The sequence below is a fragment of the Carassius carassius genome, chromosome 42, assembly GCF_963082965.1.
Source record: "Carassius carassius chromosome 42, fCarCar2.1, whole genome shotgun sequence".
Classification (NCBI taxonomy): domain Eukaryota; kingdom Metazoa; phylum Chordata; class Actinopteri; order Cypriniformes; family Cyprinidae; genus Carassius; species Carassius carassius.
This window is the reverse complement of record NC_081796.1, coordinates 26,982,494-26,997,493: the sequence shown is the minus strand read 5'-3', so window position 1 is coordinate 26,997,493 and position 15,000 is coordinate 26,982,494. Positions and strand designations below refer to the sequence as shown.

Below are 15,000 nucleotides of genomic sequence, written 5' to 3'. Positions count from 1 at the left end.
AATTCTTTATATATATATATATATATATATATATATATATATATATATATATATATATATATAAATAAATAAATAATGAATTACATTTTAAATATAGTTAATGACTTATATAAGTTGTATATATTTTATTATCATTAATTCATAATTGTTTTATTAATTTGTATTTTATGTGTGTGCGTGTGCGTATATATAATATTGTAATATAATACTGTATATATATATATATATATATATATATATATATATATGTATATGTCTGTGTGTATATAAATATATATATACAATTTGTATTTTTTGTTTTAGATGTATATAAATAATATAATAAACAATAATTATAAATATTGCAATTAAATTATATATCTACATAAAAAACAGAGGTAACCTATCACAAACATCTTCACATCAGCTGTAGCCAATCAAATGCTCTTTCTTCAGTCCCGCCCACTCAGACATATTTTAGAACTTTAGAACGAATAAGTCTTCATCTTCTTGACATAAATTTTCAATATAGACGAAAGAAACAAGCACTCATGTATGATTGTGTAGCCTGAGACTTCATCTGACCGTCAGCTTGGGTCAAGGACTGTGACGTCACATCAAGAGAAAAGACATTCTGAAGAGAGACGACCCAAGGCATATTTAAAATGTCACTTCATGAATGATTTACGTCAAGCTGTCAGACCACCGTCTGCGATCGAGAGATGATGGAAAGATGACCGGTCCACATGTGGACACACAGGACAGAGACATCGAGAAGAAAGATTCTGACATTTACTGAAAACACAGTCAATGAAGCCGTGATCCATCTGCTCTGAATAATTTGATACATTTTCATAATTGATACATTTACAAACATGATTTTCTGACAGCACTAACTATTTCTTGGTTTTGTTAATAGGAAATAAATAAAAAATAAAACTGAACTAAAACCTAAATAGTAATATTTAGAAAGAACAAAAACTATCAACACTTCAAATGATATCAGTGAGCTGTGATTGATTTGGATGTATTGATCTGTCATTCACATGTTGATTTTTCAGGAGCAGTATGTGTTTATCCATGATGCCATATTGGAGGCGTGTCTTTGTGGCGACACCACGATCCCAGCCAATCAGCTTCGCTCTGTGTATTACGACATGAACCGATTGGACCCGCAAACCAACTCCAGCCAGATCAAAGAGGAGTTCAGAGTCAGTCCGACTCAATATTAATAAAAAAAACTACAGAAAACGAAATAACTTCAAATAATTTGAGTTATAAAACACAACACATTTTATTTTAATACTTTAATACTACAAAACAGTATTAAAATAAATCAGTAGAAATATAATAAGGCAAGTTTGTGCATTAGTTTCAATTGTGTTTTCCTTTGACAGACGTTAAACATGGTGACTCCCACGTTACGGGTGGAGGACTGTAGCATTGCACTGCTGCCGCGGAACCATGAGAAGAACCGCTGTATGGATGTGCTACCGCCCGACCGCTGCCTGCCCTTCCTCATCACCATCGACGGAGAGAGCAGCAACTACATCAACGCCGCGCTCATGGACGTACGGCAGCTCACATACACCTCAGCTCTTAACCTAGTGATCATTCGTCAGCTCTTAACCTAGTGACGTTACCTGCCACTCTTAACCTAGTGACCGTTACCTGCCGCTCTTGACCTAGTGACCGTTACCTGCCGCTCTTGACCTAGTGACGTTACCTGCCGCTCTTAGCCTAGTGACCGTTACCTGCCGCTCTTGACCTATTGACGTTGCCTGCCGCTCTTGACCTAGTAACGTTACCTGCCACTCTTAACCTAGTGACATTACCTGCCGCTCTTGACCTAGTGACCATTACCTGCCGCACTTGACCTAGTGACCATTACCTGCCGCTCTTGACCTAGTGACGTTACCTGCCGCTCTTAACCTAGTGACGTTACCTGCCGCTCTTGACCTAGAGACCATTACCTGCCGCTCTTGACCTAGTGACCATTACAGGCCACTCTTGACCTAGTGACGTTACCTGCCGCTCTTGACCTAGTGACCGTTACCTGCCGCTCTTAACCTAGTGACGTTACCTGCCGCTCTTGACCTAGAGACCATTACCTGCCGCTCTTGACCTAGTGACGTTACCTGCCGCTCTTAACCTAGTGACGTTACCTCCCGCTCTTAACCTAGTGACGTTACCTGCCGCTCTTGACCTAGTGACCATTACCTGCCGCTCTTGACCTAGTGACGTTACCTGCCGCTCTTAACCTAGTGACGTTACCTGCCGCTCTTGACCTAGAGACCATTACCTGCCGCTCTTGACCTAGTGACGTTACCTGCCGCTCTTGACCTAGTGACCGTTACAGGCCACTCTTGACCTAGTGACGTTACCTGCCGCTCTTGACCTAGTGACGTTACCTGCCGCTCTTGACCTAGTGACTGTTACCTGCCGCTTTTGACGTAGTGACCGTTACCTGCCGCTCTTGATCTAGTGACCATTACCTGCCGCTCTTGACCTAGTGACCATTACCTGCCGCTCTTGCCCTAGTGACCATTACCTGCCGCTCTTGACTCAGTGACCGTTACCTGCCGCTCTTGATCTAGAGACATTACCTGCCGCTCTTGATCTAGAGACATTACCTGCCACTCTCGACCTAGTGACTGTTACCTGCCGCTCTTGACCTAGTGACTGTTACCTGCCGCTCTTGACCTAGTGACCATTACCTGCCGCTCTTGACCTAGTGACTGTTACCTGGCGCTCTTGACCTAGTGGTGTTACCTGCCGCTCTTGACCTAGTGATGTTACCTGCCGCTCTTGACCTAGTGACCGTTACCTGCCGCTCTTGACCTAGTGACCGTTACCTGCCGCTCTTGACCTAGTGACCGTTACCTGCCGCTCTTAACCTAGTGACGTTACCTGCCGCTCTTGACCTAGAGACCATTACCTGCCGCTCTTGACCTAGTGACGTTACCTGCCGCTCTTAACCTAGTGACGTTACCTCCCGCTCTTAACCTAGTGACGTTACCTGCCGCTCTTGACCTAGTGACCATTACCTGCCGCTCTTGACCTAGTGACGTTACCTGCCGCTCTTAACCTAGTGACGTTACCTGCCGCTCTTGACCTAGAGACCATTACCTGCCGCTCTTGACCTAGTGACGTTACCTGCCGCTCTTGACCTAGTGACCGTTACAGGCCACTCTTGACCTAGTGACGTTACCTGCCGCTCTTGACCTAGTGACGTTACCTGCCGCTCTTGACCTAGTGACTGTTACCTGCCGCTTTTGACGTAGTGACCGTTACCTGCCGCTCTTGATCTAGTGACCATTACCTGCCGCTCTTGACCTAGTGACCATTACCTGCCGCTCTTGCCCTAGTGACCATTACCTGCCGCTCTTGACTCAGTGACCGTTACCTGCCGCTCTTGATCTAGAGACATTACCTGCCGCTCTTGATCTAGAGACATTACCTGCCACTCTCGACCTAGTGACTGTTACCTGCCGCTCTTGACCTAGTGACTGTTACCTGCCGCTCTTGACCTAGTGACCATTACCTGCCGCTCTTGACCTAGTGACTGTTACCTGGCGCTCTTGACCTAGTGGTGTTACCTGCCGCTCTTGACCTAGTGATGTTACCTGCCGCTCTTGACCTAGTGACAGTTACAGGCTGCTCTTAACCTAGTGGCGTTACCTGCTACTCTTGACCTAGTGACGTTACCTGCCGCTCTTGATCTAGTGACCGTTACCTGCCGCTCTTGACCTAGTGACGTTACCTGCCGCTCTTGATCTAGTGACCGTTACCTGCCGCTCTTGACCTAGTGACGTTACCTGCCGCTCTTGATCTAGTGACCGTTACCTGCCGCTCTTGACCTAGTTCTCCTGACCTAGTGACCGTTACCTGCTGCTCTTGACCTAGTTCTCCTGACCTAGTGACCGTTACCTGCCGCTCTTGATCTAGTGACCGTTACCTGCCGCTCTTGACCTAGTTCTCCTGACCTAGTGACCGTTACCTGCCGCTCTTGACCTAGTTCTCCTGACCTAGTGACCGTTACCTGCCGCTCTTGACCTAGTTCTCCTGACCTAGTGACGTAACCTGCCGCTCTTGATCTAGTGACCGTTACCTGCCGCTCTTGACCTAGTGACCGTTACAGGCCGCTCTTGACCTAGTGGCGTTACCTGCCGCTCTTGACCTAGTGACGTTACCTTCCATTCTTGATCTAGTGACCGTTACCTGCCGCTCTTGACCTAGTGACTGTTACAGGCCGCTCTTGACCTAGTGGTGTTACCTGCCGCTCTTGACCTAGTGACAGTTACAGGCCGCTCTTGACCTAGTGGCGTTACCTGCTGCTCTTGACCTAGTGACGTTACCTGCCGCTCTTGATCTAGAGACCGTTACCTGCCGCTCTTGACCTAGTGACGTTACCTGTCGCTCTTAATCTAGTGACCGTTACCTGCCGCTCTTGACCTAGTGACGTTACCTGCCGCTCTTGATCTAGTGACCGTTACCTGCCGCTCTTGACCTAGTTCTCCTGACCTAGTGACCGTTACCTGCCGCTCTTGACCTAGTTCTCCTGACCTAGTGACCGTTACCTGCCGCTCTTGACCTAGTTCTCCTGACCTAGTGACGTTACCTGCCGCTCTTGATCTAGTGACCGTTACCTGCCGCTCTTGACCTAGTTCTCCTGACCTATTGACCGTTACCTGCCGCTCTTGACCTAGTTCTCCTGACCTAGTGACCGTTACCTGCCGCTCTTGACCTAGTTCTCCTGACCTAGTGACGTTGCCTGCCGCTCTTGACCTAGTGACGTTACCTGCCGCTCTTGATCTAGTGACCGTTACCTGCCGCTCTTGACCTAGTTCTCCTGACCTAGTGACCGTTACCTGCCGCTCTTGACCTAGTTCTCCTGACCTAGTGACGTTACCTGCCGCTCTTGACCTAGTAACCGTTACAGGCCGCTCTTGACCTAGTGACCGTTACAGGCTGCTCTTGACCTAGTGACCGTTACCTGCCGCTCTTGACCTAGGGACGTTACTTGCCGCTCTTAACCTAGTCTTGACCTAGTGACCGTTACCTGCCGCTCTTGACCTAGTAACCGTTACAGGCCGCTCTTGACCTAGTGACCGTTACAGGCTGCTCTTGACCTAGTGACCGTTACCTGCCGCTCTTGACCTAGTGACGTTACTTGCCGCTCTTAACCTAGTCTTGACCTAGTGACCGTTACCTGCCGCTCTTGACCTAGTTACCGTTACAGGCCGCTCTTGACCTAGTGACCGTTACCTGCCGCTCTTGACCTAGTGACCAAATGTGCTCAAAAACAGATGGAATTGATTAATTTCATTGTTGGAAAAATAGCTAAAAGCAATCCATAACAGTAAACAAACACATTTATTGTTTTTTACTTTTTTATTATGTATTTTTATTTAATTACATTTTAATTTCTGTTGTTTTTATTTAAAAATTATTTATTTCCATTTATTTCCATGATATATTTATGATTTAATTAATTATTATACACTATTTCATTTAATTATAATTTTTTTATTAAATCATACATTTTATATCAATTATTTTTATTTTAGAATTATTCTTATTTTACTGTATTTAACTATTAAAATGTGTTTTATTTTGATTAATTTATTTTTATTTAAATCTTACATTTTGATATAATTAATCAATGTTTTATATGGATTTTATTTGACTTTTTTTTTTACTTAATTGTTATGGATTTTTATAATCTAATTCAGTATAAATAAATGTTTCATTTACAACGGTTTAACGGATTATTTATTAATGTGTTTTATTTTGATGTATAAAATATTATGAACACAATTTTTTTATTTAACTTTTTTTTTTTACTTTTGTTTTCATTCATTATTGTACATTATGATTTAATCATTACTGTACTGTAAGTGTTTTGTTTTTTATTTTAAAATAATTTATTAAAATTTTCTACATCCGTCTATAATAACCACTAGTTTTTGTGCGTCTGAAGTGACAGTGTCTCTGATGGATGTGAATCACTGCACACACGATTATGTGCTTGTTGAAATTCATTCAAAAGCAGATGGAATTGATTAATTTCTTTGTCAGGAAAATGGCTAAAAGCGATCCATAACATTGAATGAACTAAAAAACGCAGTAACACGATTGACTGGGACGGGTTTGTTTGTTAAACACGCGACAGCACATTTGTTTTCATTACTGTAAATGGAAGCGCTGGCGGCGGTAATAAAACACGCAGCTCCATGCTAAACTTCTCCACACAATTAGTCAAGCAGACAGTGATACGGGAAATAAGATGTTTTCCTCTCTTTATCTTCATGTTCACAGAGCTATAAGCAGCCGTCTGCGTTCATCGTTACCCAGCATCCTCTGCCCAACACTGTCAAAGACTTCTGGAGGCTGGTGCTGGACTATCACTGCACGTCTATAGTGATGCTGAACGATGTGGATCCCGCGCAGGTGACACACACACACACACACACAGACACACACACACACACACACACCTGAACACAGCCGTCAAGATCAAAGACATGCAATATGACACAGACTCATGCAGCTGATCCACGTCACTGCAGTCGTGCATCTGTCACACATACACTCCTCTTACATGAAATAATCCAGGGATTCCCAAGCATTTTTGTCAGTCGAACACACGCTTTGGCTAAAAGTCTGTAATTTAACAAGATATTTACAAGTTCATTGTTTTCTGATATCAGTTCATTCAGTGTTTATTTTGATTTGTTTTTAATTTCTAATTATTTGTAATTTGTGATTTAATTTATTTTTGATTGCTTTTAATTAGTTTGTTATTTTACGATTTTTTTATTTAATTCATTGTTTTATTTCAATTGTTTTATATTAGAATTATTATTTAGGTTTTTGCATTTTTTAATTATTTTACTTTTGTTGTTCATTATTACGATTTTAGTTAGTGTTGTATTTTTATTGTTTTTATTTTAAAATTATTTTTATTTTACATTTTTATGATCCAATTTATTATGCAGGTCATTATGATTTCATTTGTTAATAAATGTTTTTAATTGTTTTTATTTTATAATTATTTTAAATTTGACATTTTTATGAATTATACCTTTTTTATTATTTTCTTTTCAAATTATTTTAATTTAACTTTTTATGATTACATTCATTATTATACAATTTTAATGATTAAATTCATTGTTAATATGTTTTTTGTATTAACATACATTTTGTATTAACATACATTTTTCAATTGCTTTTTATTTTAACATAACTTTATTTTTTGGATTCATAAAAATTTCAATTTTATTATTTATTTATAGTGATTAGTGATTTTTTTAATATATTTATTTGAATTTATTTTACAATATGATTTATTTAATTAACTTTCCACTAAATCAAAAACCCCAGTTTGGGAAACAATGTAATAAATCATCACCCTTAAGAAATCAGACAATATAATAACATGTATTCGTGTAAATCCACATGATATAGCCAAAATGAACATATTATTCAGGTCAGTAATCAAAAAGTTACATGCTTAGTGTTAAGTTTGATTTTTTTTTTTAAATAGCGGTTTGGCTACTAGTAAACATTGCCCAATAATCTGTGATGGAAAGTCATTTCAGTTGAAAGATTATGAGGACAGTTAGATATTTAGTACTTTACTGACAAATCATTCTCAGTAAGACCAGGATAATGAATTAATTTGCCTTTCATGTTGACTTTTTAACATTTTATACCACTCAAGTTAATTTAAGAGGTTAGATGACCTGTGCTGGTTTATACTGGTCAGCTGCTGGTTTATACCTTTCTGGTTTAGGTTGGTTTAAACTGGTCAGTTGCTGGTCTAGGTTGGTTTAAATAAGTTGGTTTAAACTGGTCAGTTGCTAGTCTAGGTTGGTTTAAACTGGTCAGTTGCTAGTCTAGGTTGGTTTAAATAGGTTGGTTTAAACTGGTCAGTTGCTAGTCTAGGTTGGTTTAAATAGGATGGTTTAAACTAGTCAGTTGCTGATCTAGGTTGGTTTAAATAGGTTGGTTTAAACTGGTCAGTTGCTGGTCTAGGTTGGTTTTAACTGGTCAGTTACTGATCTAGGGTTGGTTTTAACTGGTCAGTTACTGATCTAGGGTTGGTTTAAACTGGTCAGTTGCTGATCTAGGTTGGTTTAAACTGGTCAGTTGCTGATCTAGGTTGGTTTTAACTGGTCAGTTACTGATCTAGGTTGGTTTAAACTGGTCTGTTGCTGATCTAGGTTGGTTTAAACTGGTCAGTTGCTGATCTAGGTTGGTTTAAACTGGTCAGTTGCTGATCTAGGTTGGTTTAAACTGGTCAGTTACTGATCTAGGTTGGTTTTAACTGGTCAGTTACTGATCTAGGTTGGTTTAAACTGGTCTGTTGCTGATCTAGGTTGGTTTAAACTGGTCAGTTGCTGATCTAGGTTGGTTTAAATAGGTTGGTTTAAACTGGTCAGTTGCTGATCTAGGTTGGTTTAAATAGGTTGGTTTAAACTGGTCAGTTGCTAGTCTAGGTTGGTTTAAATAGGTTGGTTTAAACTGGTCAGTTGCTAGTCTAGGTTGGTTTAAATAGGATGGTTTAAACTAGTCAGTTGCTGATCTAGGTTGGTTTAAATAGGTTGGTTTAAACTGGTCAGTTGCTGGTCTAGGTTGGTTTTAACTGGTCAGTTACTGATCTAGGGTTGGTTTAAACTGGTCAGTTACTGATCTAGGGTTGGGTTTAAACTGGTCAGTTGCTGATCTAGGTTGGTTTAAACTGGTCAGTTGCTGATCTAGGTTGGTTTAAACTGGTCAGTTACTGATCTAGGTTGGTTTTAAGTGGTCAGTTACTGATCTAGGTTGGTTTAAACTGGTCTGTTGCTGATCTAGGTTGGTTTAAACTGGTCTGTTGCTGATCTAGGTTGGTTTAAACTGGTCAGTTGCTGATCTAGGTTGGTTTAAATAGGTTGGTATAAACTGGTCAGTTGCTGGTCTAGGTTGGTTTAAACTGGTCAGTTGCTGATCTAGGTTGGTTTAAACTGGTCAGTTGCTGATCTAGGTTGGTTTAAACTGGTCAGTTGCTGATCTAGGTTGGTTTAAATAGGTTGGTTTAAACTGGTCAGTTGCTAGTCTAGGTTGGTTTAAATAGGTTGGTTTAAACTGGTCAGTTGCTAGTCTAGGTTGGTTTAAATAGGATGGTTTAAACTAGTCAGTTGCTGATCTAGGTTGGTTTAAATAGGTTGGTTTAAACTGGTCAGTTGCTGGTCTAGGTTGGTTTTAACTGGTCAGTTACTGATCTAGGGTTGGTTTTAACTGATCAGTTACTGATCTAGGGTTGGTTTTAACTGGTCAGTTACTGATCTAGGGTTGGGTTTAAACTGGTCAGTTGCTGATCTAGGTTGGTTTAAACTGGTCAGTTGCTGATCTAGGTTGGTTTAAACTGGTCAGTTGCTGATCTAGGTTGGTTTAAACTGGTCAGTTACTGATCTAGGTTGGTTTTAAGTGGTCAGTTACTGATCTAGGTTGGTTTAAACTGGTCTGTTGCTGATCTAGGTTGGTTTAAACTGGTCTGTTGCTGATCTAGGTTGGTTTAAACTGGTCAGTTGCTGATCTAGGTTGGTTTAAATAGGTTGGTTTAAACTGGTCAGTTGCTGGTCTAGGTTGGTTTAAACTGGTCAGTTGCTGGTCTAGGTTGGTTTAAACTGGTCAGTTGCTGATCTAGGTTGGTTTAAACTGGTCAGTTACTGATTTAGGTTGGTTTAAACTGGTCAGTTACTGATCTAGGTTGGTTTTAACTGGTCAGTTACTGATCTAGGTTGGTTTAAACTGGTCAGTTGCTGATCTAGGTTGGTTTAAACTGGTCAGTTGCTGATCTAGGTTGGTTTAAACTGGTCAGTTACTGATCTAGGTTGGTTTAAACTGGTCAGTTGCTGATCTAGGTTGGTTTAAACTGGTCAGTTGCTGATCTAGGTTGGTTTAAACTGGTCAGTTACTGATCTAGGTTGGTTTTAACTGGTCAGTTACTGATCTAGGTTGGTTTAAACTGGTCTGTTGCTGATCTAGGTTGGTTTAAACTGGTCTGTTGCTGATCTAGGTTGGTTTAAACTGGTCAGTTGCTGTTCTAGGTTGGTTTAAATAGGTTGGTTTAAACTGGTCAGTTGCTGATCTAGGTTGGTTTAAATAGGTTGGTTTAAACTGGTCAGTTGCTAGTCTAGGTTGGTTTAAATAGGTTGGTTTAAACTGGTCAGTTGCTAGTCTAGGTTGGTTTAATTAGGTTGGTTTAAACTGGTCAGTTGCAAGTCTAGGTTGGTTTAAATAGGATGGTTTAAACTAGTCAGTTGCAGATCTAGGTTGGTTTAAATAGGTTGGTTTAAACTGGTCAGTTGCTGGTCTAGGTTGGTTTTAACTGGTCAGTTACTGATCTAGGGTTGGTTTTAACTGGTCAGTTACTGATCTAGGTTGGTTTAAACTGGTCAGTTGCTGATCTAGGTTGGTTTAAACTGGTCAGTTACTGATCTAGGTTGGTTTTAACTGGTCAGTTACTGATCTAGGTTGGTTTAAACTGGTCTGTTGCTGATCTAGGTTGGTTTAAACTGGTCTGTTGCTGATCTAGGTTGGTTTAAACTGGTCAGTTGCTGATCTAGGTTGGTTTAAATAGGTTGGTTTAAACTGGTAAGTTGCTGATCTAGGTTGGTTTAAATAGGTTGGTTTAAACTGGTCAGTTGCTAGTCTAGGTTGGTTTAAATAGGTTGGTTTAAACTGGTCAGTTGCTAGTCTAGGTTGGTTTAAATAGGTTGGTTTAAACTGGTCAGTTGCTAGTCTAGGTTGGTTTAAATAGGATGGTTTAAACTAGTCAGTTGCTGATGTAGGTTGGTTTAAATAGGTTGGTTTAAACTGGTCAGTTGCTGGTCTAGGTTGGTTTTAACTGGTCAGTTACTGATCTAGGGTTGGTTTTAACTGGTCAGTTACTGATCTAGGGTTGGTTTAAACTGGTCAGTTGCTGATCTAGGTTGGTTTAAACTGGTCTGTTGCTGATCTAGGTTGGTTTAAACTGGTCTGTTGCTGATCTAGGTTGGTTTAAACTGGTCAGTTGCTGATCTAGGTTGGTTTAAACTGGTCAGTTGCTGATCTAGGTTGGTTTAAACTGGTCAGTTACTGATCTAGGTTGGTTTTAACTGGTCAGTTACTGATCTAGGTTGGTTTAAACTGGTCTGTTGCTGATCTAGGTTGGTTTAAACTGGTCAGTTGCTGATCTACGTTGGTTTAAATTGGTTGGTTTAAACTGGTCAGTTGCTGATCTAGGTTGGATTAAATAGGTTGGTTTAAACTGGTCAGTTGCTAGTCTAGGTTGGTTTAAACTGGTCAGTTGCTAGTCTAGGTTGGTTTAAATAGGATGGTTTAAACTAGTCAGTTGCTGATCTAGGTTGGTTTAAATAGGTTGGTTTAAACTGGTCAGTTGCTGGTCTAGGTTGGTTTTAACTGGTCAGTTACTGATCTAGGGTTGGTTTTAACTGGTCAGTTACTGATCTAGCGTTGGGTTTAAACTGGTCAGTTGCTGATCTAGGTTGGTTTAAACTGGTCAGTTGCTGATCTAGGTTGGTTTAAACTGGTCAGTTGCTGATCTAGGTTGGTTTAAACTGGTCAGTTACTGATCTAGGTTGGTTTTAAGTGGTCAGTTACTGATCTAGGTTGGTTTAAACTGGTCTGATGCTGATCTAGGTTGGTTTAAACTGGTCTGTTGCTGATCTAGGTTGGTTTAAACTGGTCAGTTGCTGATCTAGGTTGGTTTAAATAGGTTGGTTTAAACTGGTCAGTTGCTGGTCTAGGTTGGTTTAAACTGGTCAGTTGCTGATCTAGGTTGGTTTAAACTGGTCAGTTGCTGATCTAGGTTGGTTTAAACTGGTCAGTTACTGATCTAGGTTGGTTTAAACTGGTCAGTTACTGATCTAGGTTGGTTTAAACTGGTCAGTTACTGATCTAGGTTGGTTTTAACTGGTCAGTTACTGATCTAGGTTGGTTTTAACTGGTCAGTTACTGATCTAGGTTGGTTTAAACTGGTCTGTTGCTGATCTAGTTTGGTTTAAACTGGTCTGTTGCTGATCTAGGTTGGTTTAAACAGGTCAGTTGCTGATCTAGGTTGGTTTAAATAGGTTAGTTTAAACTGGTCAGTTGCTGGTCTAGGTTGGTTTAAACTGGTCAATTGCTGGTCTAGGTTGGTTTAAACTGGTCAGTTGCTGGTCTAGGTTGGTTTAAACTGGTCAGTTACTGATCTAGGTTGGTTTTAACTGGTCAGTTACTGATCTAGGTTGGTTTAAACTGGTCTGTTGCTGATCTAGGTTGGTTTAAACTGGTCTGTTGCTGATCTAGGTTGCTTTAAACTGGTCAGTTACTGATCTAGGTTGGTTTAAACTGGTCAGTTACTGATCTAGGTTGGTTTTAACTGGTCAGTTACTGATCTAGGTTGGTTTAAACTGGTCTGTTGCTGATCTAGGTTGGTTTAAACTGGTCAGTTGCTGATCTAGGTTGGTTTAAATAGGTTGGTTTAAACTGGTCAGTTGCTGGTCTAGGTTGGTTTAAACTGGTCAGTTGCTGATCTAGGTTGGTTTAAACTGGTCAGTTGCTGATCTAGGTTGGTTTAAACTGGTCAGTTACTGATCTAGGTTGGTTTAAACTGGTCAGTTACTGATCTAGGTTGGTTTTAACTGGTCAGTTACTGATCTAGGTTGGTTGAAACTCGTCTGTTGCTGATCTAGGTTGGTTTAAACTGGTCAGTTGCTGATCTAGGTTGGTTTAAACTGGTCGGTTGCTGATCTAGGTTGGTTTAAACTGGTCAGTTGCTGATCTAGGCTGGTTTAAATAGGTTGGTTTAAACTGGTCTGTTGCTGATCTAGGTTGGTTTAAACTGGTCAGTTGCTGATCTAGGTTGGTTTAAACTGGTCTGTTGCTGGTCTAGGTTGGTTTAAACTGGTCAGTTGCTGGTCTAGATTGGTTTAAACTGGTCAGTTGCTGATCTAGGTTGGTTTAAACTGGTCAGTTGCTGGTCTAGGTTGGTTTAAACTGGTCAGTTGCTGATCTAGGTTGGTTTAAACTGGTCTGTTGCTGGTCTAGGTTGGTTTAAACTGGTCAGTTGCTGGTCTAGGTTGGTTTAAACTAGTCAGTTGCTGATCTAGGTTGGTTTAAACTGGTCAGTTGCTGGTCTAGGTTGGTTTAAACTGGTCAGTTGCTGGTCTAGGTTGGTTTAAACTGGTCTGTTGTTGGTTTAGGTTGGTTTAAACTGGTCAGTTGCTGGTCTAGGTTGGTTTAAACTGGTCAGTTACTGATCTAGGTTAGTTTAAAGTGGTCTGTTGCTGATCTAGGTTGATTTAAACTGGTCAGTTACTGATCTAGGTTGGTTTAAACTGGTCAGTTACTGATCTATGTTGGTTTAAACTGGTCTGTTGCTGATCTAGGTTGGTTTAAACTGGTCTGTTGCTGATCTAGGTTGGTTTAAACTGGTCAGTTGCTGATCTAGGTTGGTTTAAACTGGTCAGTTGCTGATCTAGGTTGGTTTAAATAGGTTGGTTTAAACTGGTCAGTTGCTGGTCTAGGTTTGTTTAAACTGGTCAGTTGCTGATCTAGGTTGGTTTAAACTGGTCAGTTGCTGATCTAGGTTGGTTTAAACTGGTCTGTTGCTGATCTAGGTTGGTTTAAACTGGTCTGTTGCTGATCTAGGTTGGTTTAAACTGGTCAGTTACTGATCTAGGTTGGTTTAAACTGGTCAGTTACTGATCTAGGTTGGTTTTAACTGGTCAGTTACTGATCTAGGTTGGTTGAAACTCGTCTGTTGCTGATCTAGGTTGGTTTAAACTGGTCTGTTGGTGATCTAGGTTGGTTTAAACTGGTCTGTTGGTGATCTAGGTTGGTTTAAACTGGTCTGTTGCTGATCTAGGTTGGTTTAAACTGGTCAGTTGCTGATCTAGGCTGGTTTAAATAGATTGGTTTAAACTGGTCTGTTGCTGATCTAGGTTGGTTTAAACTGGTCAGTTGCTGATCTAGGTTGGTTTAAACTGGTCAGTTGCTGATCTAGGTTGGTTTAAACTGGTCTGTTGCTGGTCTAGGTTGGTTTAAACTGGTCAGTTGCTGGTCTAGGTTGGTTTAAACTGGTCAGTTGCTGATCTAGGTTGGTTTAAACTGGTCAGTTGCTGGTCTAGGTTGGTTTAAACTGGTCAGTTGCTGATCTAGGTTGGTTTAAACTGGTCTGTTGCTGGTCTAGGTTGGTTTAAACTGGTCAGTTGCTGGTCTAGGTTGGTTTAAACTGGTCAGTTGCTGATCTAGGTTGGTTTAAACTGGTCAGTTGCTGGTCTAGGTTGGTTTAAACTGGTCAGTTGCTGGTCTAGGTTGGTTTAAACTGGTCTGTTGTTGGTTTAGGTTGGTTTAAACTGGTCAGTTGCTGATCTAGGTTGGTTTAAACTGGTCAGATGCTGGTCTAGGTTGGTTTAAACTGGTCAGTTGCTGGTCTAGGTTTGTTTAAACTGGTCTGTTGCTGATCTAGGTTGGTTTAAACTGGTCTGTTGCTGGTCTAGGTTGGTTTAAACTGGTCAGTTGCTGATCTAGGTTGGTTTAAACTGGTCAGTTGCTGGTCTAGGTTGGTTTAAACTGTTCAGTTGCTGATCTAGGTTGGTTTAAACTGGTCTGTTGCTGATCTAGGTTGGTTTAAACTGGTCAGATGCTGGTCTAGGTTGGTTTAAACTGGTCTGTTGCTGGTCTAGGTTGGTTTAAACTGGTCAGATGCTGGTCTAGGTTGGTTTAAACTGGTCAGTCGCTGGTCTAGGTTGGTATAAACTGTTCAGTTGCTGCCCATGAAACCACTGGTTTGACATTGAATGTGATGCTGATGTGTGTGTTTTGGTATGTTTTGTGTCCAGTTGTGTCCGCAGTACTGGCCAGAGAACGGTGTCCACCGGCACGGACCCATCCAGGTGGAGTTTGTGTCAGCGGATCTGGAGGAGGACATCATCAGCAGGATCTTCCGCATCTATAACGCGGCGCGGGTGAGTTAGTGTTCGCTAACAT

General features: G+C 40.8%; 2 protein-coding genes across 12 annotated transcripts in view; both read left to right on the top strand.

Moving 5' to 3' along the window:
• The window catches only part of LOC132124468 (nuclease EXOG, mitochondrial-like), a 344,294-nt gene that overhangs the window by 41,294 nt on the left and 288,000 nt on the right, over window positions 1-15,000 (top strand). The window lies entirely within an intron of this gene.
• Window positions 1-15,000, top strand: part of LOC132124467 (receptor-type tyrosine-protein phosphatase mu-like) — a 217,330-nt gene that overhangs the window by 171,268 nt on the left and 31,062 nt on the right. For all 11 annotated transcript variants that reach the window (XM_059535472.1, XM_059535477.1, XM_059535471.1 and 8 more), the window contains 4 exons: window positions 1,041-1,190; window positions 1,377-1,550; window positions 6,301-6,432; window positions 14,853-14,978. In XM_059535472.1, the coding sequence (XP_059391455.1) occupies window positions 1,041-1,190; window positions 1,377-1,550; window positions 6,301-6,432; window positions 14,853-14,978 (582 nt within the window). The remainder of the gene's footprint in view (window positions 1-1,040; window positions 1,191-1,376; window positions 1,551-6,300; window positions 6,433-14,852; window positions 14,979-15,000) is intronic.